Below are 27250 nucleotides of genomic sequence, written 5' to 3'. Positions count from 1 at the left end.
TGAATTCTTAACTGTCACTTCTTCTGAGACTACTTCTGAGGCTATTTGATGCTTCTGTGTTTTTTCATCAACTTATTTAATTCCTGTTTTTCTCTTCTATACCTCTTCCCAATTTTTAATCTTTAAAAACTTCACTAGAAGCTAAAATTAGGAACAACATCATCTTGTAATTGGCTCTCCAGCACCAAGCAGGTAAGACTTACTATATAAAAGAAGATATTTCATAACATTTCCAATCATTTCTCATTACATCCTATGTGCATATGATAACCAGGAATTCATCTGTTTTCTGCCCTTAGAATTAAAGTTATGTGACTAATTAATAAAAAAAAAATGGAATGGGAATCTCATTTTTATTTTGCGGTTTGGTGTTGTGGGCCTCAATAGTCTCTGGTATCTGCAGAGGAGCTTTCAGACAAGGAAGCATAAGCCATTGTTTATGGCTATACAGTGGTTTGGTATGTAGCAAGAAAGCAGGGTGGTCAATAGTAACAACGAGGTTCGCAGCATTTGTATATAAATTCTGAGTAAACAAAATCTATCTAAGGAGGAGTATATACTCAAGAAAGCAAGTTTTCCATCAGTTATCTCACCTCTTATTTTTTTCCCATATTTTATGAAGACCAGTATTGAAACAAAAGGATCAGCATTTCATTATGCATGAAATGTTAAACAAAGAAATGTTTAACAACAACAAAAAACATCTTATATCAAGAGAATGCATGGAAGTACTATTACAGTAAAACATCCACAAGACACCCTAATTATATTACTACATAAAAATTGAAAAGGCAAAGCTTGTGCATTTAAAATAATCCACTGAGAATACTGTGAAAATTTTAGAGAGTAACACATGCTCATTTCTTATATAAACTTAACTAGAAGTAGAAGCAGTGTGTAAGCATTATGAATTTCACAGAATTTCACAGAATTTCTAGGTTGGAAGAGACCTCAAGATCATCGAGTCCAACCTCTGACCTAACGCTAGCAGTCCCCACTAAACCATATCCCTAAGCTCTACATCTAAACGTCTTTTGAAGACTTCCAGGGATGGTGACTCCACCACTTCCCTGGGCAGCCTGTTCCAATGCCTCACAACCCTTTCAGTAAAGAAGTTCTTCCTAACATCTAACCTAAAACTCCCCTGGCTCAACTTAAGCCCATTCCCCCTCGTCCTGTCACCAGGCACGTGGGAGAACAGACCAACCCCCACCTTGCTACAGCCTCCCTTGAGGTACCTATAGAGAGCAATAAGGTCGCCCCTGAGCCTCCTCTTCTACAGGCTGAACAAGCCCAGCTCCCTCAGCCGCTCCTCGTAGGACTTGTTCTCCAGGCCCCTCACCAGCTTCGTCGCCCTTCTCTGCACCCGCTCAAGCACCTCGATGTCCTTCTTGTAGCGAGGGGCCCAAAACTGAACACAGTACTCGAGGTGCGGCCTCACCAGAGCTGAGTACAGGGGGACGATCACCTCCCTAGCCCTGCTGGTCACACTGTTCCTGATACAAGCCAGGATGCTGTTGGCCTTCTTGGCCACCTGAGCACACTGCTGGCTCATATTCAGCCGACTATCCACCATCACTCCCAGGTCCTTCTCTGCCTGGCAGCTCTCCAACCATTCCTCTCCTAGCCTGTAGCTCTGCTTGGGGTTATTGCGCCCCAGCTGCAGGACCCGGCACTTGGCCTTGTTGAACTTCATGCAGTTGACCTCAGCCCATCGGTGCAGCCTATCCAGATCCTCCTGCAGAGCTTTCCTACCCTCAAGCAGATCGACACACGCACATAACTTGGTGTCATCTGCAAACTTACTGAGGGTGCACTCAATGCCCTCGTCCAGATCATCAATGAAGATATTAAAGAGAACTGGCCCCAGCACCGAGCCCTGGGGGATGCCACTAGTGACTGGCCTCCAACTGGACTTGGCTCCATTCACCACGACTCTTTGGGCCCGGCTATCCAGCCAGTTTCTAACCCAACGAAGCGTGCGCCAGTCCAAGCCAAGAGCAGCCAGTTTCTTGAGGAGAATGCTGTGGGAGACGGTGTCAAAAGCCTTGCTGAAGTCAAGGTAGACCACATCCGCAGCCTTTCCCTCATCCACCCAGCGCATCACTTTGTCATAGAAGGAGATCAGGTTCGTCAGGCAGGATCTGCCTTTCATAAACCCATGCTGACTGGGCCTGATCGCCTGCTTGCCCTGCAAGTGCTGCGTGATGACTCTCAGGAGGATCTGCTCCATGAGCTTCCCTGGCACTGAGGTCAAACTGACAGGCCTGTAGTTTCCCGGGTCTGCCCTCTGGCCCTTCTTGTAGATGGGCGTCACATTTGCTAGCCGCCAGTCAACTGGGACCTCCCCCGATCGCCAGGACTGCTTATGAACATCATAAGCATTCAGGATTTTCATCACATAATGCAGAAATGACAGATTAGTTCTGAAAAAAAAAATAATAATAATCATGGACTCCTCAAGTGAACAGAAGGAAGTGTTGAGTGAACCTGATATGCTGTACTGTTTTGGACTGAAGTTATGCAAAACTTTACTCAGTTTAACAATCAAAAAAGGACTTAATGGATGAAATGGAAAACCAAAGAGAAATGACTTGTGTGATTCCCCTACAGACTGAAGTGACTATCTCAGGTCTCTATCATAATCCTACATAGCACTGCAAAAAAATATGGTTTAGATAAATTTATTAAATAAAAGCAAAATATGGTCCAAAACTGAAAATTAATGGTCCCTCTGAAAATTAATTGGCTTTCTGTCATCACTCCTGAATAGCTCCAATAGCACCCATTATGAAGAGTTTTATCATTTGATGTGTTGAAGACATCAAAGGCATCGTGAGGTTACCTATCCAACAAATTATCCTACTTTCAACTATTCTAATCTATTTAGAGTCACGTCAAAGAAGTCCTATTTAGTCATATTTAGAAGTCATGCCAAAGGACATCTCACAGCATATGCAAAATATGTAGATTATTTTAGTTTGATCTGCAGAAGTATTAGGTTCTCAAAATTTGATAAAAATCAATTCCTCTACAGCCAAGAAAGCAAACAGAGTAATGAGACTTTAAATTAAGGTGTGAACTCTAGTACTTTAATTTATACAGTGTATACAGTTAAAGGTGTTTTTCAATAAATTCTGTACCTCATCCAGCCAAAGTGAAGCATACCCCTGAGAATAAAGGGAAAAACTATGGTAATAAAGGATAGTTACTTGTTCTGATACCAAGTCATTAGGCATCCAGTAGATAATAGAGCCACTAACAGAGCTAGTATTTATTTTGATAGATAAATGGTACAGAGGTCCAGCCATGACTTCTAGAGATGACATAATTTCCACTTTTCCTGCATTTTGAGAATTGTTTGCAGATAATTTCTACACCAACAAAATTTTGAACTCCACAAACATTCAACAGGATATATGAAATATAACTAGGAAAATGTTTTTTAGACCACTTTGTGTAATAATGGTGTCTCAATTAAAATCAATGTCTACAATATTCAATCGTGCAAATAGGCAACACCTCCACCAAGATGTAGGGCTGCGATTTGACCCTATACTAGATGAGCCAGGTTTTTAAGAAAAGTGGTCAAGTCTGTGGTAAATCTGCCAGTAAAAATAACTACACAAAAGCTAACATTTATGTTCATGCTCACTGTGCCCTGGTTTTGGAAGTTGACTTAAAACATTATATATTCTTTTGCCTTAGGAATTTGTCACTGTCAATGTAACATAAGCTGATGTAATGCTTTGAAGTATTCGAGTTGAAGCAAATGCACTTCAATGTACAGAGTGGAATCCTCAGTTGTGCTTGTCTGTAAATTACTCCCTTTAGTTTTGGGCAAGTCAGCATATCTCCAGAAGAAATCCTCAATACTCTTTTTCTCCACGAGCAAAATAGAGATAAAAGAATCCATTAATCTAAATTTTTACAAGATTGGAATTCACTGCCAGTCAAAACAAATCAAACTAACAGGATGCTTTTCTCTGTCAGAGATTAAATCCTTACTTAATAGAGTATAAAACAGTTGCACTTGGTAATGCCACCACTGCAGAAGTGTCCTTCCTCTCCCCCCTTCAGATACTGTGATCAGTGATGATTTGTCAAACTACAGTTATCAGGAGATCCACTACAAGCAGCAGCTTCTTTTTTTCTAGCAATGAGAACACTACTAGGTTTTCCTTTGTGTCTCTGTAGTAAAGTAAACCTTACCTAATTTAATTCCCAAATAAAGGCTACAACAACACACAGTACATGTCAGAGAAAAAAAAATGATATCTGCAGATGGATTTGAAAGATTGGTTGGTGACAGGAGGCTTACGCACATTCTGCTGCTTGAAAGACATGAAGAGCATGCAATCTCCTGGTCTGTGCGCTCCCCCAGTCCCAATACATCAGAAATTACTGTGTTCTGTACACACAGAAAGAGCACATAACCCAGAGAAGGGGCACGAAAGAGAAAAAAAAATAATAACATTTGGGCCCACTGAATCATTCCTCAAAACTGAGCATCTCCTTTTTTTCTGCGAGTCTCAGATGTCTGTAGAAATTCCTCTGTCTAGAAATAAATTTTTCCTATATGATTTTCTTCTATAGCTACCACCTCCAAGCTAATTTACCATGTTTTCTTTGAATCTTTCTCATCTGCTGTCCCTTGATTTTCTTCCCCCCCCTCCCCCCTCCCCCCCCACTTGTTTTTCTTTCAGGTCAGTGACCTCTCCTGTGGCTGGTGTTTGTTCTACCCCTGGGCACTGCAGAACTTCTTTCTCAGCAGACAGCCTGACCCGTGGTGTCGGGTGGTTACAATGCTGAGAGACCACCAAAAGACAAGTTAAAATGATTCCTTCTATGGAATGATGTTCAGGGAGCAGGCAGGAGGAGCACACCTATGCCAGGTGGTGCAGCACCACCTCAGAGATGCAGCTGGAGCCAAGAGATGGAGCCAAGCAGCCTGGGCGCCTGCCACACCGACATGGCCCTGAGCCCCAGCTCTGGCTCCCCCTGCCCTGCTGCTCTGTGCCCCCACCAGTACCAGCTTGTTCACAACAGCCTCAAGTATCTCTAACGTTACCTGCATTACCTGGTGAGGAATCACTAAACGCTCACAGCTGGGCAAAATCACACAACCAAAGCAAGCGATAAAAAACTTTCCTCATAATGCTCATAATGCTTAAGCAGGTCACCCAGCCAGCCTGGCACAGAGCTCTTGCGGTTTGGGAGACTTGTTCTCACCCATCTACTTTCCTGTCGAACCACATCTGTCTGAAAATGACCTGAAATGTTCCTCTTACAGTCCCCAAAGTGGGCTGAAGGGGACCAATTCTTCTTGGTTGTGTCAGCTGCATGTTGAGCCTTTCTGTTCTGAAAGGGCCTCTGCTCTTGCAGATGGCTGACACTCGGGCTTGCTATAGCCCTGAATCCACCCACAGCGGCCACCACTGACTGATGCTTTAGCATCACCTCATTCACAACTTACTCATAGTTCAAGTTTTACACCACTTTGCAGACACTTTTAAAAGCAGGTACCCTGCTGCTTCCCCCATATCCCCTCCCCCCCAGCTGCCTACCATTCTTTAAGCCATTCTGAATCACACTCCTTTTGGACATGGGATCCAACAGCATGATCACAAGGCGCATGTGACTCAGATCACAGATCTGGGCTCTGATCTGATCAGTCTGTTGGCACGAGGAGCTTCTATCCAAATTAGCAGTACAAGCTTAGGTCTGCTGTATGCAAACAGTGAAGGCACATTGCAAACAAACACTGGAGAGTTGAAATGAAGTCCTGCAATGTCAGATAAGTGCTGTAGCAGTTTTGTTACAACCCCTGCAACTCCAGGTGCTTCAGCTACCAAATCAAAGGCAGACTTCAAAGGTCCTTATTATGCAGAAAGCATCATCGGGAGAGACTGCAAGGAAGCATGACAACCAACAAACATTACCAAAGCATTACCAAAGGTAACATAAATTGTGCGAGAAATGTGGGGTGGGGAGGGGGGCAGGGAGGGACAAATGACACACTCAGGTGTTGGGTGACATTTGTTTAACACTGCTGCAAGTGCTGGTACTGATGTGTTGTGCTTTTGTCTTTGGGATTTTTTTTTTCTTCTGTTTGTTGTTTGTTTTTTTTTAAGCAAATCATAAAAGTAGGTCTCATTATTTTCCATATTATCAGAACCAAGCTTTTTTTTTTCTTTTCTTTTTTTTTTTCCTTTTTTTTTTTTTTTCCAGCTACCTGGCAACACAGAATACAACCTAAAACTCTACAAAGACTCCATATTTCTTTATGGCTTGAGAACTGGAGGTGAAAGCTGAGGATTGGGTAAGCCGTCCATGAGAAAACGTGGCTGGTAACAATAGAGAACAGGAGGAATTGCAAAGGCAGTTTTCAACTGACCCAAGAATGAAGGCAGCTGGACCCAATGCAGCCTTTGTCCAGGTACAACACATGCAGCAGAGCAGCACCAGCACCTGCCTCATCTGGTTGACTTCAGGAAGCAGCAGGTCAGGGTTTGCTCACACCTGACTTGAAACACGGGAGGCAGAAGAGTTCAAAGCCATGGCCCAGGCTTAAAACACAGCTGTTGCCCACAGTCAGGTATGTCCACACTCCTTCTGAGCTCACTTCTTAGGCATATCGCCAGTTCCTGACAGCTTCCTAGTGGATGCAGCACTTTCCATGCCTTCATTTGGCACCTCCCAGTATCTTGTTGAGTTAATGGATCCTGATGTAGGTATTATGAATATCACGCAGGCATAGTCTTTTTTCCCCAGACTCTTCTGCCAATATTTGTGTATTTTTCTATTTCCACGTGGAAGTCCCTCTTAGCTGGGTAGGTTAATAACCTGCTTCCATTACTTTTCCCCCCAGCATCCGTAGCACCTGCTATTCAGACAGGTATCTTTGGGAATGGCTGCCGCTGTTTCCTACGGACAGGTCCTTTCTCGTGGTTACTCGGACAGGAAATAGTTTACACAGACCAACAGACGACGAATAAAGATTCGGTTAAGGATTTTGTTCTGCTTTGAATTACCAACTTTTGAAAAGAACGCGAGAATCCGTTTCCTTCTCCAACCATAGCAGCTCATTAACAGATGGCCTATTGTCTCCGTATCGATGAGATAGGAGGAAAGAGCACGTCTCACAGAAAAGTGACTATATTATCTACTCTAAGCATTACAATGTCACCAAGGACACAAGAATCTACACACTATTAAAAACTCTATTATTCAATATATCATTAGGCTGTGCTGTCTTCATATCCCATGGAAGTTGTAGCAGTTTCTGTACAGAAACAACTGCTGCCTACGGCCTCCGGGGCTGCAGCCCATTGTCCACCTCCCCCGGGGCCCTGTGAAGTGGGCATACATGCTCTCTGAACAGTGACTAAAAATGCACAGCTATGTCATTAGACGCAAAATATTTAACCACATACAAATTTTAATAAATAAATAAATAAATAAATAAATAAAAATCTCTGTAAAGACTTGAAAGCTCATCAGTGATGCCCATAGCCCAGATCTGCAGGCAGAAGACAGAGGGACACACTTCCTGCCTGGTAACAGGCACCGGAGTTACAAAATCCCAAATGAGCCCAAACAACCTAATTTCATGAAGCATGAGCCACCATTTGAAAGATTCTGTATATGACCAAATGTCACCTATCTGAGCCAAGAGAACATCATTTAATTTATGACTACCTAGTCTTGAGATTATTTTTTCCTGGTACCACAAATTATTAAACAGCCACAAAGTCCAATGCAAACCAGATTTATGATGTTAATCTGGAATTTAAGTTCAGTAGCCCACTTTTCTCAAAGGACAAACACAGATGAGAAAACTGAAGATAATTCCTAGTAAGAATAGCTGCTATTCCTATAAATGAATAATTTTAACCTCCCAGAATCAGTTGTATGTTTTGGATTAGGGATGACAATAAACACGTTCATAACAATAACAAGCGCTTGTTTTAAAAGACTGTTCCAGGCCTTAAACACATTAATGACCCATGAAACAACTGCTTCATCTGCAACACATTAAACAATGTTGTTATAATGTTGTATTAATTGAAAACCAACTGCATTCTCTCTAAATATAAGATTACAGACTGGATATTAGAAGAGAGATTTACAAACTAGTTTATTTGTAATAGGAAAATTAAACATATAAATTAAAGCCATGAAGGTGAGTAGTGAAATAATTATCTGGAAAGCAATTTTTAATCTTCTGTTAATCTGTTCCTTGAAAAGTTAAATTAATAATCTGGGAATAAACTCTGTAAGATTTTGACCTTTACATAAAAGGTACCACTATTTTGAAACATTAATAATATTTCTGTTTTATGCAGCCTTTAATAAGCTGAAATTTGCAACTTGGATCTTTAAAGCCACATCATTGTGCTGTTTACTTAAAAAGTCTTCTTGAAATAAAAGCAATACCCACCATCATGCCTTTAGTTTGAGCACAGCGCCACTCTTAAGTAGTAATGTAATTAAAGATGAGCTTATTCCACTATGAATTAGCCTTATCTGTGCAGAATCCTGAATGCCCTGAAAGCATTGCAACAATTATAAAATATAAACAGGCTCAAATCTTCATCAAATAGGAAACACATTTTCTACAGCAGCATAAGGAATATAGGGAGCAATACATGTAAAATTATCAGTCTGTTTTTGTAACATCTGTACTTTTTTGAATAAAAGAGAAAAATCTGACTGAAAAGAGACAATTATTTTACTGTCTTTTTTTTTACTGTTTCTTAGATACCAGAAAGAGAATTTTGAAATTCATCAAAGCTAACCTTCTGTTATGTACAACAGGCTAAGCTGAAAAGAATGTTAACAAGTTCAATTTTCATTCAATCAGCACTACTGCTCTCTGAAATGTTTCATTGCAGGAAAGAAATAAAAATAATCTATATGGTAATTATGAGGATGAATCCCCCAGTAACTTTCAGCTACATGAAAGGTCAGTTCTATTCAAGATATTTTATCAGTCCCCTGCACATACTCCTGTCCTGTCATTTTAAATCTGAACAGCATTTTATTTTCCCATTTACAGCTACCTGCAGAATTAAGTACTTAAGCCAAATAAGAAAAAAAAAAAAAAAAAAAAAAAAAAATGTTGAATGCTGGCAAAGGCTATAATAGCATGGAGATAAATCGTTCAGCTGCTCTCTCTCAAGCCTCTGGGGCTGCAGATTTTTCTTCTCCTGGTGCACTGTGGGTATTCAAAACTTGTTCAACATGATTTCATTTCATTTCAGGCACTGCCTGAGAAAACTAAATTACAGAATCAATCATACAGAAGGTCAGAGTGAGACTTCATTACAAGTATTGCATGCTTGCATGAATATCTTTCATTTATGACTGACCCAATATGTCACAATAGCTGTCTAGTAAAAATAATCCACTTTCTGAAATTGATGTACTACTGATGTCAATGCTACTCAGCAGGCTGGGCAGATTATAGAGAGGTGTTAAAAAAAAAAAGGAACCCTCAGGAGCACAAGTTGTAGTTATATAGAATTGCCACAGTTTGCAGATTAAAATAATTTTTCTATGGTCAGCTCAACAGAAAACAGAGCATTAATATAAAATACTGGGGGTTGATTTTTAATGAGGATATTCCTGTTGATTTCTATTTACTTATATTCAAGCATTTACAAGAATATTATTTGCATCATTTAAATCCGTATGTTCTTTGGAGTCAAACGTACATCAGCACTTCACTTTTCAGCGATTTTTTTTGAATATAAGGATTTTTTTGTATGTTATTAAAATATGAAAACGAATCTACCTTCCTCCATTTTCCACCTTTCTTTTTCTTGCCGTTGTCTGTTTTTAAACGTAAAAAAAATGATGTTAAGTAAGATAAATGTGTTGTGTTTGTTGCCAATAATAATGAAGTTAATCAGCATTGTGACAAATTGACACTCCTTCCACAGTATAATTCAGCATGCCTGGATCCAGCTTCTCTGTGTCCAGAACTGCCTTATTCTTAACAGTATGAGCAATTGTTAATTCATCAATACAAGCTTTTAATAATTGCTAGGACACATTTTTATGCAGTGAATAAATATCTTCCTTGCACTGTGAATGAATTTTTCAATATAACAATGCACAAAGAATATGTTAAAAAAGAATTATATTTTTTTTTTGTCTGTCTTCCTGTGGGAAATATGTGAGATACTTGCAGAAGTATTATGAAGTAGCTAGCCAACTCCATACCCTAAGGGAGACATAGGAAAACCTTGACATAACCTATTTTTAACCATGCCTCTGGTGATTCTGCATTCAAGTTTATAGGTGAACATGTCAGGTAGTACATAGCAAAAAGCCAAAGACACACAGTATTAATCATAATTCTGTCCGAGCCCATTTTATTTTTTCAACATTTGTGATTTAAAATCTCATGACATTTCTTCAAGGTGAAATTCTTCTACTGGACTTTTCAACAGGGTAGGACTACATTTATCTAAATTAAATATGGCTTACAGTAAAGCTCTCTAATGCTTCACAAGATAACCAATAAACTCAATGCAGTTCATATTAAAAAAAAAAAAAAATAAGTTTGTATTCAGCTAAAGAAGCTTTAGTGATTAGCAATACATTATTAATACAGTCTTTAAATAAGACTATCCTAGTATCGCTGGATAAGAACATTGTTCTATAAGTGTATACGAACATCATAATTATTTTACAGCCTCATCTTTAGTTCTTTCTGATATAGTAAATTCAATTGACCATGAAATGAAATTTCATAGTCAAAATGCCTCCTTTACATTTTTTTTATTGCTGCAATAAAGTTTTTATAGCTCCAAGGCAAGGTAATTCATGAAATGTCTAATTTAAAGATGAATTCTAATATTATTAATAAATATTTACCAGTCTAATAAAGTGCACATTTTTCACCTAAAATATGTACTGTTTTCATTTTCTATTTTTAAAATACAGATTAATGGCTGGAAAATTTGAGAACTAAGGAGCATTATATGAGTTCAGGGGAAACCTATGCATGGACCCTCTGTTAGTATTTTTAAAGTTCCTGATGTCACCCAGCATTTATGAGCAGAGGAGAAAAAGATCACTGACTAAAATGCAGTGGTAGGGGTCACTCCATCTCACAGTACAAAACAAATCTAGCAGTTGTCAGGAAGTGTCTGACACATGAACCTCCCCGCGTGGCTCCTCTGTATCAAATCCCCCCATTCCTCATCAATTCTCTTTGACAAAACTGCTCACAAGTCCCAAACCCACAGCTTTGAATTGGCAGTCACCCTCGAAAATATCATTGGATTATTGGGATATGAAGGCTGGAGCTTCTCTACATCTTCCCTTTGACCGCTATGGGAAGAAATTCTTACCATTGCAGTTAATGTAAACCTTGATTTAATGGAAGAATGGCATTCAGTGAAAATATGCAAAATGACAAGGCAACTCAAGGTCAGGTTACAAACCACTTGGTAACACTGGGGGGACTCTCTCATGTAACACAAGACTGATCCAGCTTATGGTATTTATTACATATTTCTGAACAAGTTCCTTTGCATTCAGCACACATGCACTCCACTGCTTTAGTTTTCAGGCAATACATTCCCGACTCTAAAGTTTTATTATTTTTTTTCTGTGTTTGGCACTCAGTACGTCACCCAACATGGCCAGGGCATACAAAAGCCCATGCATAATGAGATCTGAAAAGAAGTATCATATCCTTCAAGGCTTGTTTCAGGCAGTCCCTGCTTTGTGCCTGTGGAATTACTGAACTCTGTACCTCCTAAAGAGTGAGCAGTTTGTGTTTATTTCTGTATTAGGGCTAGCTACTCTGCATTACCTCAAAGGAAATATTAAACATTGCGATGGAGCCAGAAGCCTGGAAAAATCCTGAGAAATTTGCCGTGTGTTGATTTGTAATTCTTTAATTAATTGTCACTCGCCAGAATAATAAAAAGGAAGAAAAAAAAAAAAAGTACATGAAATTATAATAACATAGTGGGCTTTATTATAGTCCAGCAGTAAATTTGTATTTTCATTTCAACAAGTTTAGCAAAAGGTCTATGAAACAGAATAACTTAACTGTTGAAGCTAAACATCCACCCTGGCTTTAATATGCAATACAGAAACTAATTCTAATGGCAACCATTGAGTTTAAAATGCTAAGTATGATAAACTGACTCACAGCTATGTCTCATGCCTGGGAGTAGGAATGTTACTGCACGAACCTTAGAGAAACTCACAAAAGAAGACTCTCCAAAGGTGGGGAGACCCTCCAAAGCTGAAAGGGTAATGCACCAAGAAAGTGGAAACTGCCCCCATATACTCTCCCACCACAATTGCAGCCACACAGTGTGAACAGATTCTGGAGATGACTTAATACAGCCTTGGTTTTTAGTGCTCTAATTGCCAGGAACTATCACTGAAATTGGCCTAGTAGCCCCATCCCTCATCTCTTCCCCACAGTCAGATCATTCCTCCCCTTTCTGGGGGGCTCCAAAATGTCGCAGGAACACAGAAGTGAGGCCACAGTCTCGGGTCAACAGGAGCACTGGACAAGTCTTTTTATGGCCCTGTATTTCTGAGTATATGTCCAGTTAATTAATCCCCACCACTCTGTTAGTAGTTAAAAAATAATAATAATTATAAAGATCTAGCCCATGAAGTATAAAGAAAACAGAAATATATATGTATACTACTGCTGGTATAAGGTGTCTGGATCCCTTTCTGAACTACTTTCAATAATGTGCTTTCAGAATATCCTGCAGGCCGTCAAGTGTGGGTCCTATACGTGAAATGTGGTCAAACAATTCCTTCTAAATGCCATAGTTCACCCTGGCCAACACCATGGTGCTTCAACTCATGCTGCCCATTATCAACTGTACAACAATTTCTTGAAATCTAACACCAGTCAGGATTCACGTGATGCCAATGACATGGGCTTCCAACTCTGTTCCCAAAATTAAAATTCTATGTTTATAAAGCCTGACTGCTTTTTTACAAGAGATCTGTTTACACACAGTATAGCATTGCACTGTACATTAACAACCATGTTTATCTTCCTGAATCCACCAATATTAAACCCTTAAACATTTGCCAACTGCCTTAGGGAACTAAATAATAACATATCATTGTTCGCTGTGCAACACTGACAACATGTGTCATCACTCAAACAGAATATGGCTGCACATAATGCAGAACATTGGCAAATGCTTGGTCGGACCATAACACCAAGAAATGGCACACATCTTTGGAGAAGTCAATTAAAACTGATACACGACACAAATCTACGTTACTATGCTTTGACAAACGATATTTTGCAACCAAAACACAAAAAGAACTGCACCTACCATATGCAATCCATTGTTGTGGATGATGCCATCTTGCTCCACAAGATTTCGGGATATCGTAATAGAGGGAAGATCCAAACTCTGTGGGGGAAACTGAGGCGTAAATTCATTTCCTTGTGCAGGCAGCTGGTCGCCAAGGCCCTGAAAGGGCAGCAGTATATCTGCCATCCCTAGTGCAGGGTCTGATTCCGGTGGGGGCGTAATGGGTGGGATTTCAAACTCCTCATCCCCAAGGCTCGGTGTGTGGAACGTCTGCTAAAAAAGGACAGGACAACATGCACCATGTTAGGGCACACTGTTCTCCAAAGTCATCTTTGGACCTGCCATCCAAATCTTGCTTTGTTCTCAAATGCAAACTCTATATATTAATAAATAAAAAAAAAAGTTTCATATACTAAAGGAGTTTGTATACTGATACATACTGATTAAAGATTTAAGTCTCATTATCATATGGCTTTAATGGAGTATCAGTATTAACAGTTTTTTAATGCGTACTTAATTAGCAACATCTGTCTTTGTTGTTAGTCTGAATATCAGCTACATTGGATTTGGCTGTATAACAAATTACCACTTTATTGATATGTTAGTAAAATAGCACAAACAGCTTATATTACTCTCATGCTTCATAAAATACTAACAATTTTGTAGCACACACACAACATTAATTCAGCACTGACCATTTCACATCTTTTGTTTCCATTTTATCCACTAATAAACATGAAATACTATAATTCTGGTCTTTATTTCTTTTCTTTTCCATCCCCAAAGTACAATGCATCCTTCTATATAGGCGTTATAATTTGGAGAAGAGAAATGTACAAAGGAGTGTGGGTGATTACAGCAGCTTCCAGTGCTTTTTAAAGCCAGCCAGCTTTGTTTGAACAGTAGGTTTGTTACGAACTAAACACCTGTTAAGATGCCTTGAGCAAAACGTTTACTGCCAGTTATCTTCAGGGTCTGTGCGTGTTTGTACGTGTGCATGTGTCTGTCAGAGATCTTTATTCAAGTAGAGTCTGTATCTGGCTTCAACACTGCCGATATTTATTTGGGAAACAAATGAGCTGTGCTGATTCAAATTTCTTGTGAGTCAAATTAACTTTCATATATTATTTCGGCTCCACTGCTACTTAATAATAGAAATCCAGTGCTTGAAATTAGGCCATTTTAAATGTACCCAAATCAGGACAGTCTTGATCAAGTCAGGCAGTTGGCAATCCCAAAATAGGCACTCTGTCTTGTTCTGGACATGCAACACTGCTCTGGGATTTGTTTGTTTGCATTAGTTCAGGATCCTAGTTGAGAGCAGGGGAAATTGTTTTATGTATTATTTACATTATTTGAAAGAGTGACTTAATGCCAGTTAATTTAAAAATGATATGTTCAGTGAAAGATCTCATTAACTGCTGCAAATTGTCATCCTTCAAACTGTTAATGATGATACAAATTAATAACCGCTTGAGAAAAGATGGAAACTGAAACACAAGTAAAACCTTTGCTTGCATATAGAACCTGTCAGCTGTCATTATTGGTCTCACACCAGAAATGATGAGGTCCCAGACTGCTGCAGTCTGCACTACTGTCAGTCTGCCGAGACACGAGGTGCAATACTGTAACTTAATTCTGGACCTGAAAGCTGGGCCAGTGACAGGGAGCCATTTGACTTCCCCTCTGCTATATCACAAAAGGTGTAAATTTTGATTCCTGTGTATCCCTTAGTTCACAAACACAAAGGATGGATTGGCCACGAGAAGTGGTTGGCTAATGAACATAACCCTATGGCTGCATTTGCAGTTATTTTGGCACTAATGTGGTCTAGTAACAGATGCAACTGTAATTTGTGACTCATTTGCTACCCCATTACTGCTTAATGAAATCTAACATATCACATTAACAATACGGATAAACACTCATTCTTGATATGTGGCATTTGGCTGTTTTCATTACCACTGTAATTAACACTTGAAATATTATTTCAATAAATATTTAAGGTGCTTTAAAATGGGTCGTGGTAATCATGACATAGAGACAGAAAACATAAAGCAAATGTGTGGCTTCTTAGCCTGAATGTGCTCTAGGATTACTCTCTTAAGGCATTATTTACAGGAACAAAATGGGCTTCTAGCTCAGCAGTGATCATGCCCAAAATCCTAGCAGGAAAGCTACATTCGTGTTAATGTAAAAACACTATAATTAAATACATTGTAATGCAGTAATTGCAAAGTTAGGTTCATGCTTTAATGCAAGCAGTAACACTTAATGATATTTCTATTCCTTGTTCAAGCAAAGGGGGTCAGTGAAATCAGTATATCAGTGCGCTTCAACCTCTCTTTACTTGTGTTTATAAGATAGTAGTAATTAAAAGAATTGGATCTTCTTTCCTCATCTAACAATAAATCTAGGGCATCTGTATAAATATATAACACAGTTGCACGATAATACAATATTTTATTTAGAGAAGGCCCACTCATCTTAATAGTCATGGCTTACTACAAATGGAAGAGCAAATTGATGTATAACATAACATTTTTTAAATGTAGATTTAATTCTTACAATATAACTTTTCCAAGTGTGTATATATCTTTTTTAAAAACATATCAAGGGCCTAAGAACGAAGATGAAATAGATGTAATCTAAGAAAAAAGAAAGCCCCTTAGTGAAGTAGTCTTAAATCCAAATCACTGAGCTATTCAGCCTGCAGAAATGGTCTGAATAGTATGCAATTTGGGATTGCAGAAAGGTGCTGTTATGACCAAGAGATGGTCTAACATTTGTGGGATTTATCTTACCAATCATATATATTTTTTTTAAGTTATTAACTTTTCAAATATTTATATCTTACATGTTTAAAAAAAAAAAAAAAACAAAAAAAACTGTGTGCACAGTTAAATGCCATCTGTACTGAAATGTTCAAAACATTTGTTCCTTTTGATAAAAATGCAAATCTGGAGAACTGTTGTATCAACATATAACAGCCAATGTCTGACACGGTGAATTATCACAGCTGGAATTAAATTGTCTCTGAACAGCTGCTGGCAGCAGAGCTTTCATCAATGTTTGATTCAAATGTAGGAAAGAAATTCTACAGAAAGAAACATCATGTTGTCATTACAGATGGGGTTTGTGTTCATTATCACAAATAACACTGGAGCTAGTGCCAAACAATATTCCCTTATCTAAGCAGTCTTGCTGGGTAAAAAGAGATGGTGACCATTGTATAAATGATTCATAAAATATGACTCCTAATTCTAACCTTCGTATTTATTGTTACACCTTTCTACTTATTTTCTCCAAGATCATTTTTTTAAAAGTGCATAAGAATACCTCTGGCTGAATCACCGCTTACAATATGTAAAGTCAAAGCTGCCCAGGTTTTAACCTTTTCTTATGTCTGGAAGATCATTTATGGCATACACCTGATATAAATATTGAGTTCTTTTTCTTTATATTGCCACACACACTGCTAGGCAGTGCATCATGCATTTTCCATCCTTCCCACTCCCTTTGGAATAAAAGCTGTTGATTTTTAGTGACAAGCAAAAGGTGTTTCTAACTGGAGCTGGGGTCAATATTAGCATGTTGATAGTCTATTAACTGGCTGGAAGGAGGCACCACTGTAACAACAAATACACAGACTGCAGCTGCCGTACCTTTATCCTGTTTCCCTTTGAAAAGCCAGTGCTCAAATCCATCACCTCTGCAGCCCAGCCAGCCTCCACCAGCCCAACGCCCAGGTTTGCTCTTAATCCTGATCAGACATTTCCCTCACCCAGCACACTTTAGGCAACAAAGTTGGCTTTGCTTTTCTAACTTATATGAGCATTAAGAACCCAAATCAAAATATTTGTATCTATAATAGAAATTAGCACATTAGCTGCTATTGACTAGTACTAAGCTTGTTTTGAAAATGTACACCTACTGTGCCTTTGTTTCCTTCTGTTTATGACTTTTTTTTCATACGTAAAGCAGATTTGTTTCTATTGACATGCTATGTAAGTAACAGCCTTATGGACAGCTAAATTGACTAGTAATGGAGAGCTGTCAGGTTATTTTCTTTCTCATTAAAGTCTTTATTTTGTGCTCCATAAAACACACAGAAATTCAGCACTTCACTCTTCATCCATTCCAAGTCTGTTAAATTATCAAAGCAAACAGCAGAATATGAGCATAGATAAAAAAAAAAAAAAAAAAAAGAAAAACATCTACCTCATTTGCAGCAAGAAATGCATTATTTGCCTCTGCCATGTTCATGTAGTTGTTATTGTTTCCAAACTGAAAGAAAAATAAATATTCAGATTTTAATGCATGCCACAATAAACTTTTCTTTACCCCATCATCAGCATAGAAAAGTTTAAGAAAAGCAAAATAGATAAGATGTGATTTTGCAGGTGTTCTTTGAAGTTAGAACATTATTATTTAACATTATTATTATTATATCTTCTGCATCCCCAGGTCTGTACGTGGACGATCTCCAAGCATACCTTTTCAACTTTCTGTGTCACAAAGCCATCCCACAGGCCTAGGGATGTCTGGAAATTAAGTGCCCATTACAAATAGACTATTTCCCAGAAAAGGCATTTCAAATCTGCTACACTTCTCCTGACACACATAATTATATTTCTGCAGATGATCTTGATCTTGGGGACAGCTGTAGCTAGAAGTAGCTTTTGTATTACTGTTCCAAGCAGAGCTGGCTTAAAAGAGATGAAGGTAAGAAGGAGAAGAAAGAGCATCTGCAGCATTGCTTTTAAAATCCCATTCTTTCCATAAAATTAAAAAGCCAAACAATCCCCCTTTGTCTATCCTTCATTCCAGTTGAGCTCCCACCCCCACTGATCTTTAAGGCCAGAAGACTTTGCTGAGGATTTTTCACATCAGAGGAATGGCATCACATGGAGACTCCAAGATCTACCCGGGCTGGGTGACCGCTTGCTCCTGCTGGGGTACAACTCCTCTCCCAAATGAGTGATCAGAAAGGATCCTCACAGATGCCATTAAGTCATTTCCTCCAAACGCCCAAGTATGAACATTTGTGGATGTGGATAAGTACTTTTTCTTCTACAGACTGAGCACAGAAAGGAAGAGATTATCAGCATTTGGTTAATTGGTAGTTAGCGTGCCTTATTCCCTTAAATGGCACTTCCAAAGGCAAGCAGGTGCCTCAAGTCCTTGCTTCAAGGAACAGACACCATGCATGTCATGCAGCTACCATATAAGACACTAAATTAAATTTTTTGCATTTTCAAATTTCTAGTGTCAGGCACATTGCAAGAGCATCAAATGAGAACAAAGTGCTGCTGCTACAGTGCCCTACCGTGTTTTACTGCTGCTGAACCACACTAAGCATTCTTCCCTAAGCTCTCATTTTTTACTTCTGTAAAGCAAACTTTTTCGGAGGTTTTTATCTTGCCAGCCCTTGCCAGAGAAAACAATACCAATCACAAAAAATCACAACTCCCCCCACCCAAACCAAACAAAGGACAACAACGAAGTACAACAGCAAAGAGTACCAGCAGCAGCAGAAGCTCTGCAACAAGTACTTGATGATTGGTAACCATACACTTGCAGAGATTGTTTTTCTTTCCAAGCAAGAAACCCTGTTGTGCTCCCAGAGCAGGTGAACCCGTCCTGAAAGGAAAACCACTTTGCTCCAGCTCAATTTGCTCTTGTAGTGCTTGATGCCTGACTGTTTTTAGCAGGGAAATGTTTCAGACCGTGACTCTCTCCAGTTCCTGCAGCATCCTGGAGCAGTGGGGGGCCAGAGAGTGATCCTTTCAAGAGAGGTTCTTTCCCTGAAAACTCCAAAATCCATTTCACAAAATAAGACTAAAAGCCAAATGAATGAAAAAAGAGAAGTTGAGGAAACTGTAATGACAGAGGATGAAAAAAGGAACGTGGACACAAAGAACTGGAGCCTCACGTCCCTTGCGAATATACTGTCTTTGAGTCCTGATCAACAAAACCAAAGAGATCAAGTTCTATCAAATTCCATACTTAATATATGCTTAAAATGCTGATTCTTTCAACCTGTATCACGCATTAAAGCAACAGAGGCCTTAAAATGATAAGTAGGCTGCCTCATAATTATTTAAACTGTTATCCTCAGCTACTGAAATAATGTCATCCACCTTTAAAAGCCCAGATGTCACCCATTTTGGGGAGAATTAAAAAAAAAAAAAAAAAGAAATTGCATATTGAAGTTACTGTCTTGGCATGGAAGGATGCGTGTGTGTGGATTTGGGGCACAAAGATATACTACGTCAGCTCAACACAGAGGTTGACAGGATAGATTTTTTCATGTCAGACAGTGGCAAACTAAGAAGGCACATCAATGGTTCCAGTAGAGCTGTTCTTTCTACAGTAACAAGAAATATATATTATTTTTTTCAAATAATACCCAAATGCAAAGGCATAACCTGCACTAGCTCTAATACTGGATAAATAAATTGGAACAAACCCAATCCTATTTTCATGAGCTTAGAGTCTTAGGGACTCCAGAACCTCAAAATGGGAATGCAGCTGATTTTTATTTATTTTTTATTTTTTACCTCAGAGGGTAAACTTCTATAATGTTTTGATCTACATGTGTTCCTCACATCACAACTGCTGCTGGTTTGAATGCCAACCATTTTTAACTTATGACAGCATACTTTTCCATTTTATTAAGGCTGTGGAGGCAAATTATATAATGAGGAATGTCATAGCTAGAAGTTGCAACTATATGCCCTTAAATTCACTCTGTTATTGGAGTACAATATTTAGGACTCTATTGTATATGACTCAGGCACTGATGTCAGAGCCTGGCACATTTAAGCTTTTGTTAGTGTGGGTCCCAACTAATATCGCTGAAATTTATTTTTTCTCTCTGAACTAGAAATCCATTTAAGGCACACAACAATTATCAGTGAGTATTGCTAAGATTAAACTTCCTTATTATCTAATGGTACCTATAACAACAAAAGAAAATAAAATGGTTATTATCTTAAGGACCTAAACAATTCAAAAAACAAATTAAGCTTAGAGTGAAATAAGAACTGGGTTAGAAATCCTCTTCTGAACAGTTAGTCTGCGAATGTAATTACTGAAGAAACTACAGCTAATCAGCTGTGAATTGTATCCATTAATTAGTATTTGCCCTGGAGAAATGAGAAAAATCAGTAACAATGTTAACACTGCAATGCACTGATGAGTACTGAAACACAGGGCCCTCAGCATTTAGTCAAGCAGGTGGCTCCAATGGTCCAAGTAATTTAAAAAGCTCTCACCTGAAGTGCGGAGCTGGAATTACAAAGCACCCCTTGCATATCTTTGTATCTATATAAGGCTATAATTAATGGCTTTTAATTTAGAAACACTTTGTGATCAGCTGGGAACAGTTATAAATCATTCTAAATAGAACAAAGGGTTCTTGTCTATTTTAGTAAAATAATTTGGGAAAGATGTTTTCTGTGAAATGACTCTTGTTACAATCAACACTTTTCTCCATTTATTTTCTGAAGGATCACTTGCCCAGACCCCTCATAAACATGACGGAGCATTCCGACACTTGACAGCGGACATCCAAATTAAAGGCTAGATCCCCCAATTAGGTCTGCCCAGGTACAGTCCTGTGGGGTTCCATCTCTTGTGTTTCCTTGGGACAGAACAAGATTAAGATGCAGTACGTAGTCCAGCTATCTTTTAATTTCATGCTGGCTTTGTGATGTTTTGCAAATGAGTTAGTTAAATGAGTTATGAGCAAGGTTTTGCATAAACTTTTGTATCTAAAGATCCTAGAGCACCCCAGGTCTGTAACTACAAAAGCAGACTTTTTTTTTTTCCGTCTTCCTCTGGCAACATATACCATCAACCCATTTATACAAAAGTAGCTTTGGCCTTTCAAGTAATATCTGCAACATCAACAAAAATGAGGCGCTAAGAAACTACTCGTTTCCTTTGTTTCTAGGAATTCAACAGACTCCATCTTAAGTTTCAATAAACATACTAAACCTGAGTACCATAACTTTCTGCTGCAGCAAATCAATGCGAACCATACACACATGCTGATTGCACAAAATAGACTGCAAACAAATGAATACTCTTCTGAACTTGTTCTGATATACAGCTTTTGCTGTTCATGAAAATTGTTGCACTAAAAGTATGACAGTTCAGTCCTATACTCTTTGAAAGGCCCTTGAACTGTCTCTGCTGAAATCTGTAAGCACTAACAAGAAGGCTGTTATGAGAGACCAAGTGTTTGCTTACTAACACCTTGTATAAATAATGTCAAGAAAGCTGATTGATTCTAAAATCACTTGTTGAAGCTCTTCTGTTAGCTTTGACTACCCAAACCAAAGTCCAACATCTAGACCTCTTTTGTAGGAAGGGTCTGTATTTGTAATGCCAAAAGAGAATTCATGCCCTCTATTCTATCACATGCCCAAATGAAGACCAAAACAACTTCTGGCCAAGCTTTAAAAAGCACATCACTGCCCCACTTCAGCAAACTGCACATTTTCTTTGGCCAAACATAGGCCAGACATTATGACTTCCTGTTTGTGAATCAAGGAATTAAGCATGTTTAATCAAAGTTGAATGCTACTTGGGTTTCCAAGCTACCCTCTGTAGCTACTAGAACATAAAAATTGTTTGGTTATGAAAGCTCTGAGACTAATGAATTCACATGAATCAAGGAACCAATGTTTTAAGAAAGAAACCTGATGGTGGGCTTCATTAAAAAAAAGCCTTGGCAGCTGGAGATACAGATCAGGAACTCAGACTCTGTGGACATTTAATGACTGCCAAAAAATATCTTCAGACAAATCCCAAAAGGTTAAATAGGAGCTACTATCTGAGTTCTTGTCCTTTTGCAACTTTGATGAGTCAAAAGCCACAGCAAGAAATAGGCAACAGAAGTTTACATCACAAAGCCACAATAAACAGAAGTATAAAGACTAAAGCTAATAACTAATTCTGAAGATGTTATGGACACACAGAATAACATTATGAACCTATAAAAGTTAATGGGAATTTTGCCACTAATTTTAATGGAGGGATTATTTTACTTGCAATATTTAATCAGTATTGTTTATTTAAGCTTTGTACATTTCTGCCTTTAAGTCAACCCAATTGTGATGCTACTCTAATTTGAAAAACATTAGAGCCCCGCTACTCATTACCAAAACAAGGCAAATAGAGAAATACCTATGGAACTTAAAACATACAGGAGCCCAGAGCATCTCAATGGAACAAACAAGAATTTTTATAGAACTGCTATTTTATGCTTCACATTAAAATTAGATTCATTGGGCAACTACAAAACATTCTCTAAATAACTCCTTTCATAATAATGCTAGTTATTTTAATAATGCAATCAAAAAGAAACCATTGGATGGGTTATTGTTCCAGCACAGAATAAGAGCAAAACCATAGAATGTGAATAAATGTTCCAAATGAACAAAAGAAAAAAAATCAACCAAAATATTTACAGAACACACAAATGAAACACATTTTGTCTTCTCAGAACATACCAGGAGATTTATAAAATATTGAGATTAAATTCCTTACTCAATATTGAGATTGTAATTCCTTACTCAAAGATTACAAATCATAAATCTGAGAATAAGTAAAAGATTCATTATAAATGATTACAGATTTCCCCTCCTCCCCCTGTAGTTTTTGGGTTTGTTATTTTGTTTTGTTTTTTAAATAAAGCCTTATCCCAACCCTTACTTCAAAACAGAACTCGGACCTGGCTACCATGACTCTAAGAATCCTTACATAATTATTAGTTAATGTTTAGTCAAAACAAATATTTTAAAGTTTCTCAGGATAGTATCTTCCAACAAAAATTTTCAGTGGCTTGATGTTCAACTCCTGCTTGAAGAACTAGTGCTAAATTAGTTATGTCACAGCACTACATATTCACTTGGATATGTATTTTAGATAGTTGCACACCTGAATTCTATCATTTTTAATGTCAATTTATTGCTTAAGGAAAACAGGAGCCTCAACTGATCACATTTCCAGCAGTTCTGCAATAATATTAAGAGACATATTTTTTGTTTTTTAAATACAGCCATTAATACGAATCATTCTTTTATGGTGTGAACATATAAAATATATAGAATAATATCTACTTGCACAAATATATATTATGGCAAGAATCTCAGTTCTATCTTCAGATTTGGTAAATTAATTCCTCAGAGGTTACACTATCCTTATGAGTGAAAAGAAAGATAACGATCCCAAAAGATGTAATTACAGACCAAAACTAAATTACTTTGCAGGTCTAAGTACTGTATCTTAATAATTTCACCAGAGAACATCCTCACCGCATTTGGGCAGATTTGATTTTGCTGCCTGACCAATAATTACAGCTCTGGCAAATACAATGCCTGATAAGGACATCAATTAAGAATGAGCATTGTGTTATTTAAAAAAAAAAAAAAAATCATCATGTTCACAGCCCGTCTGATTGAATGAAATGCCAAATTAAATTAATGGAGATTGCTAAGTCTAGCTGACTGGTGGGGAACCATGCAGAAAGTGGGACAGCATAGACAATAAACTGTCTGTAATTAAAAGATGAGAAGCTGGACTAATGCTACTTCAGCCTGATTACTCCAAACAAAACAATATACACTAAAATTATTCTGGCAACAGAAGTAGATGGAGTGGGAGGAAGCTTTTTTTTTTTTTTTTTTTTTGGGGGGAGGGGGAAGGGGTTAAATCATCAGCTATCAGCATCTACAAACAAGTGTTTCATCAGATGCATTACATTAAATACTGGTTTTTGTCCTCAGGAAACACAATTTATTTTCTTAGTGAAAGTAAAAATAACATTTCTATTCTGGATAGATTTCCAGTTAATCTCTGTAAAGGCTTTACTTTTAACTGTGATGTGTTCATAGCAGGAGCAGAGTGTTCTTTTTTGGAAGAGCAAGTCCTTCGCGACAGTTTCAATACTTCAGAAACAGTAGGTGGCATTCATATTATTTTATAAAATACAAGTACTCTATTTTATTTTTGCTACTAGTAACTATAAGGCTGGTTCACAAATGTAACATCACTAAATCTACTAGGGATTTATACTCATAAATGAATGAAGCATCTCTTAAAACATGAAATTTAAAACCTTGTAAATAGATGAGAACTAATTTTACCTCAGAAGGGATACAAAACGGTATACTCAATTTTGATGCTACATAGCTATGCTTAGAAATATCTGAACTTCTCTGGCACAACTCTAATGTTTTTGAACACCACTTTCTGCCAATTACAAAATGTATTATTTACCACAGACAACAAGTAGCTACTGGAGTTGTAGGCATTGGAGGTTGTGCTGATTCACTGAGTTGAAAAGAGACGGCCAGTTTGACCAGATGCAGGCAAAAGGCCTTGCATTTGGGTCAGCGTTTGACCAAATGCCTAAGTAGATGAGGTACCACAACTACATTAAAGAACAAGTCACTAGGTGTGTGTGCATAGGGTATTTATATATGCACAGACACAATACATAAAAGCTACACTTTCAGATGAATATCATGATGTAGTGGGCCACTTGTTAATATGCCACATTCATACTTGAGCCTTTGCACTCATATTCTTACAGCAAAATTATGATCAGTGATTACTGTAAAATGGCACAATAAAAATCAGCTTACTACATTCTGCTTATTTCCAGACTTTTTCAGAAGATTTCCAGAAGTACCTTCTGGAAGTAGGCTCAATTCCTGCTACATTCTGCTATAAATTTTCTAGGAAAGATCCTAGTGCATGTGTGAAAAACTACCTGGGAAGTGCTAGGTTTAGTGACTTCACCCACCAGAACTTACTACACTACAGATATTTCTATTATTTTCCAACTCCTAAAGATTCCCTAAAACACCACATCAGATTCCTAACCTTTAATCAACTGCTTAATACTTACGAGGAAACGCAGGTCCCACTGAAAACAAAAGGAGTTCCTACAGTGTTTCTAGAAGCTTCGTTTGCTTACGAACACATTGCTGATGAGCAACCAACAACAAACAGGAACACAAAATATTAGAATGAATATTTTTAGTACCCAGTTTTGAAATCACATCTCCAATGTTGAATTTTGGGCAAATGAATAATCTCATTAGTGGTTCGTTAATTATTGAATCTCTATATAAGTGTTTGTACCATCATATATTTGACAGTCTTTTGATATTTAATTCTTAAAAACCTTTAATTCAGGCAACCATTCAAATTTGATTTGAGTCTTAAACACCTGCCACACTAATTTTCATATATGTGTGTTTTTACACATAAACATATGAATGTATGTATACACACACTTGTACTGTTTGCTTACCACCAGAAAAAAAATATATATATTTAAAAAAAAATCAGTGGGATGAAATACTTGAGCAAGATCCTAAAGAAAACAGACATTTATATTTTATTCATATATCCTCAAATCTCCATCACACACACTGTTTGCAAATATTACAGATTTAAAAGTTTTAGGAAAGCAATTAGAATGAAAATATTTGAAATTACTTTAAAAGCTTTCAGCCAACAAATAAAAACTTCAACAATAACAATAAAAAGCACTGACTTAATCTCTCTAATTCCAGCCAAACTCTTTAATATGAATTCCTTCAGTGAATTCCATGGCCAAAAGCAGTAACTGAATGATATTTTGCCAAGTGTGATACTGTGCAATCTTAGGAACAGTAATGAAAGGAATATTTAATGGTCTCATGTTAGACATTTTCAGATCTCTTAAGAAGGATACAGTCTATAAAAGTTTTTATATGCAAGAAATAACTTTGTATGAATATACACGATATTATTATTCTGTTGACTGACAGTCAGGGTAATTCAATTTATTCCAGACTCTTAATGCTACTTATTCCATATTTAAATGCATAAATATTAAAAGGTGGTCTAAAGTGCAGTACTGGCCCTAATATTCATACAAGATTAAGGTGTTATAAAATTAGTTTGAATCTTGACATTTCTCTCCAAGACAAACATACCAAATGCTTTGCTGTCACATGTTCAGAGCTCCAATTTACCATGTTAGCAAGTTGCAGACAAGGATGTATTTTCCATTCCACCCACCTTGGTTCAAAGAAAGTAAAACTGAGAATTATACGTGGATTCTGGGTATCTCTCTGTATCCACCTACATATATTCAGACTATTTTTCCTCTGTAGAAGGCTAATAAAAATATCAAGTTTAGACCAATCCACTAATTTCCATGAAAAAAAAAAGAGCTCCACAAGATCTACAGATGTTACTTCAAAGAGTTCTGATGTGCAATCACTATCACCGTACCCTGTTGTTGCCTGAAGGTTAAAAATACAAGAGACCGAATGTTAAGATAACTACAACCATTAACAAAGGCAAGGAGAGGCAAATGTAATTTTAAGTATTTGCTAAAAACTATATTATTTTTTTTCTTTGCTTTTTAACCTAGAGTTGTTTGTGGTGGTAAGCTATGAAATTATTTTCATGATCGCATACATGTTGCTGAATTAAACCAGATCAGATGCAAATACCATGGAAGGAATATATTGCTAAAATGCAAAAAGAACTTACTTATAGAGATATGTCTCTTGCTTCTACATATATATGTGTATTTTTTGTTTAATTTTTACTACTTTGTAGCAATTTCGATTTCAAATGAAAAAGGTCTCATCAAACATGCAGTTTCAAAGCATCTATTCAATGTATGTATTTTATGAGTTACAATTATCTAAACAGCTCACATTATACATAAGATCTCATTTCTGATAACATCAGAGGCTAGAAGGAAGATGAATTACATTTTTTTCCACAACTGCTCTAAAGAACCACAGCAAGATTAAAGCATAATTGCTCCCTTTCCACGGCCCTGTGAGACAGTTGAAATGTCTCTATATTCCATGACATTTACCAAACGGGAGGAGATCAAC

The 27250-nt window shown here is 37.6% G+C and overlaps 1 protein-coding gene across 1 annotated transcript in view; it reads right to left on the bottom strand.

The window, feature by feature from the left end:
* TOX3 (TOX high mobility group box family member 3) overlaps positions 1 to 27250 on the bottom strand; it is a gene marked incomplete at both ends in the record, with an annotated part of 77418 nt that overhangs the window by 8420 nt on the left and 41748 nt on the right. The window contains 2 exons of the mRNA XM_084294402.1: positions 13344 to 13598; positions 17547 to 17612. Of these exons, the coding sequence (XP_084150528.1) occupies positions 13344 to 13598; positions 17547 to 17612 (321 nt within the window). The remainder of the gene's footprint in view (positions 1 to 13343; positions 13599 to 17546; positions 17613 to 27250) is intronic.

This window comes from Netta rufina, assembly GCF_964035555.1.
Source record: "Netta rufina genome assembly, chromosome: 13".
In the NCBI taxonomy this organism is placed as follows: domain Eukaryota; kingdom Metazoa; phylum Chordata; class Aves; order Anseriformes; family Anatidae; genus Netta; species Netta rufina.
Note: the sequence above shows the minus strand (reverse complement) of the source record. Positions and strands in the feature narration are given on the sequence as shown.